The sequence below is a fragment of the Sinocyclocheilus grahami genome, unplaced genomic scaffold (genome assembly GCF_001515645.1).
Source record: "Sinocyclocheilus grahami isolate Dianchi unplaced genomic scaffold, SAMN03320097.WGS_v1.1 scaffold901.1, whole genome shotgun sequence".
Lineage (NCBI taxonomy): Eukaryota > Metazoa > Chordata > Actinopteri > Cypriniformes > Cyprinidae > Sinocyclocheilus > Sinocyclocheilus grahami.
Window position 1 is genome coordinate 18,307 of NW_015506080.1, and position 1,105 is coordinate 19,411.

General features: G+C 40.2%; 1 protein-coding gene across 1 annotated transcript in view; it reads left to right on the forward strand.

Annotated features, from left to right (window-relative positions):
• Positions 1–14: 14 nt before the first annotated feature.
• The window catches only part of LOC107564010 (protein NLRC3-like), a 1,975-nt gene continuing 884 nt past the window's right edge, over positions 15–1,105 (forward strand). The window contains exons 1-3 of the mRNA XM_016248999.1: positions 15–736; positions 833–898; positions 1,063–1,102. Coding sequence (XP_016104485.1) covers positions 15–736; positions 833–898; positions 1,063–1,102 — 828 coding nt within the window. The remainder of the gene's footprint in view (positions 737–832; positions 899–1,062; positions 1,103–1,105) is intronic.

Below are 1,105 nucleotides of genomic sequence, written 5' to 3' on the forward strand. Positions count from 1 at the left end.
AATTAAATAGAGAGATGATTTTGAAGTTAGCCAAGCTAGCGTTTGAACAGCTGAAGCAGGAAAACATTGTGTTCTATGAGAAGGATCTGAAAGAATGTGGTATTGATGTGAGTAAAGACACTGAGTTCACAGGAATGATCGCTGAGATCTTTAAGAAGGAAGATGGACTTTATAAGACAAAGGTCTTCTGCTTTGTGCATCTGAGTGTTCAAGAGTTTCTCGCTGCAGTGCATGTGTTCCTCTGCTACCTGAACAAGAACATGCGAGAGCTTCGGTTTTTCTTTGAAGATTCACAAAATACAGCCAGACAAAAGATTCAGTTCTTCTTTAGAAATGTCAAATTTCATGACTTAACAAAGAGGGCCACTGATAAAGCAATGCAGAGTGAGAGAGGACATCTGGATCTGTTCCTGAGGTTTCTGATGGGCATTTCTCTGGAATCCAGTCAGAACCTGCTCAAAGGCCTGATCAAACACACTCAAGACACCAGTGTGAGCATCAGACAAACAACTGAATACATTAAACAATTACAAAAACAAGACATCTCAGATGAAACTTCAGTCAACCTATTCTACTGCTTACTTGAGCTGAAAGATCATTCATTATATGAGGAAATCCAGAGTTACCTCCGTTCAGATGCACATCCAGGAAGAAACCTCTCATCTTCAATGTGCACAGTGTTGACCTCAGTACTGCTGATGTCAGAGAAGGTGCTGGATGAGTTCAACCCAAAGAGGTTCACGTCATCACGAGCAGCATCTTCAATGTGCACAGTGTTGACCTCAGTACTGCTGATGTCAGAGAAGGTGCTGGATGAGTTCAACCCAAAGAGGTTCACGTCATCACAAGCAGACTACAAGAGACTCATTCCAGCTGTGAGATGCTGCAGAAAAGCCCTGTGAGTAAATTCACTGACTGCTGTTTTATTCTACTTCACTAAATAATTAAATATCAAAATACTATGTGAAATATTTTCCTGTCCAGATTATGAAGGGTATAATAAATTATTGCAGAAACACTGAACATCAGAAAATAATCTGGTTTAACATTCTGTTTTGTCAGATTTGACGGCTGTGATCTTGATGAAGCATGCTGTGAAACTGTG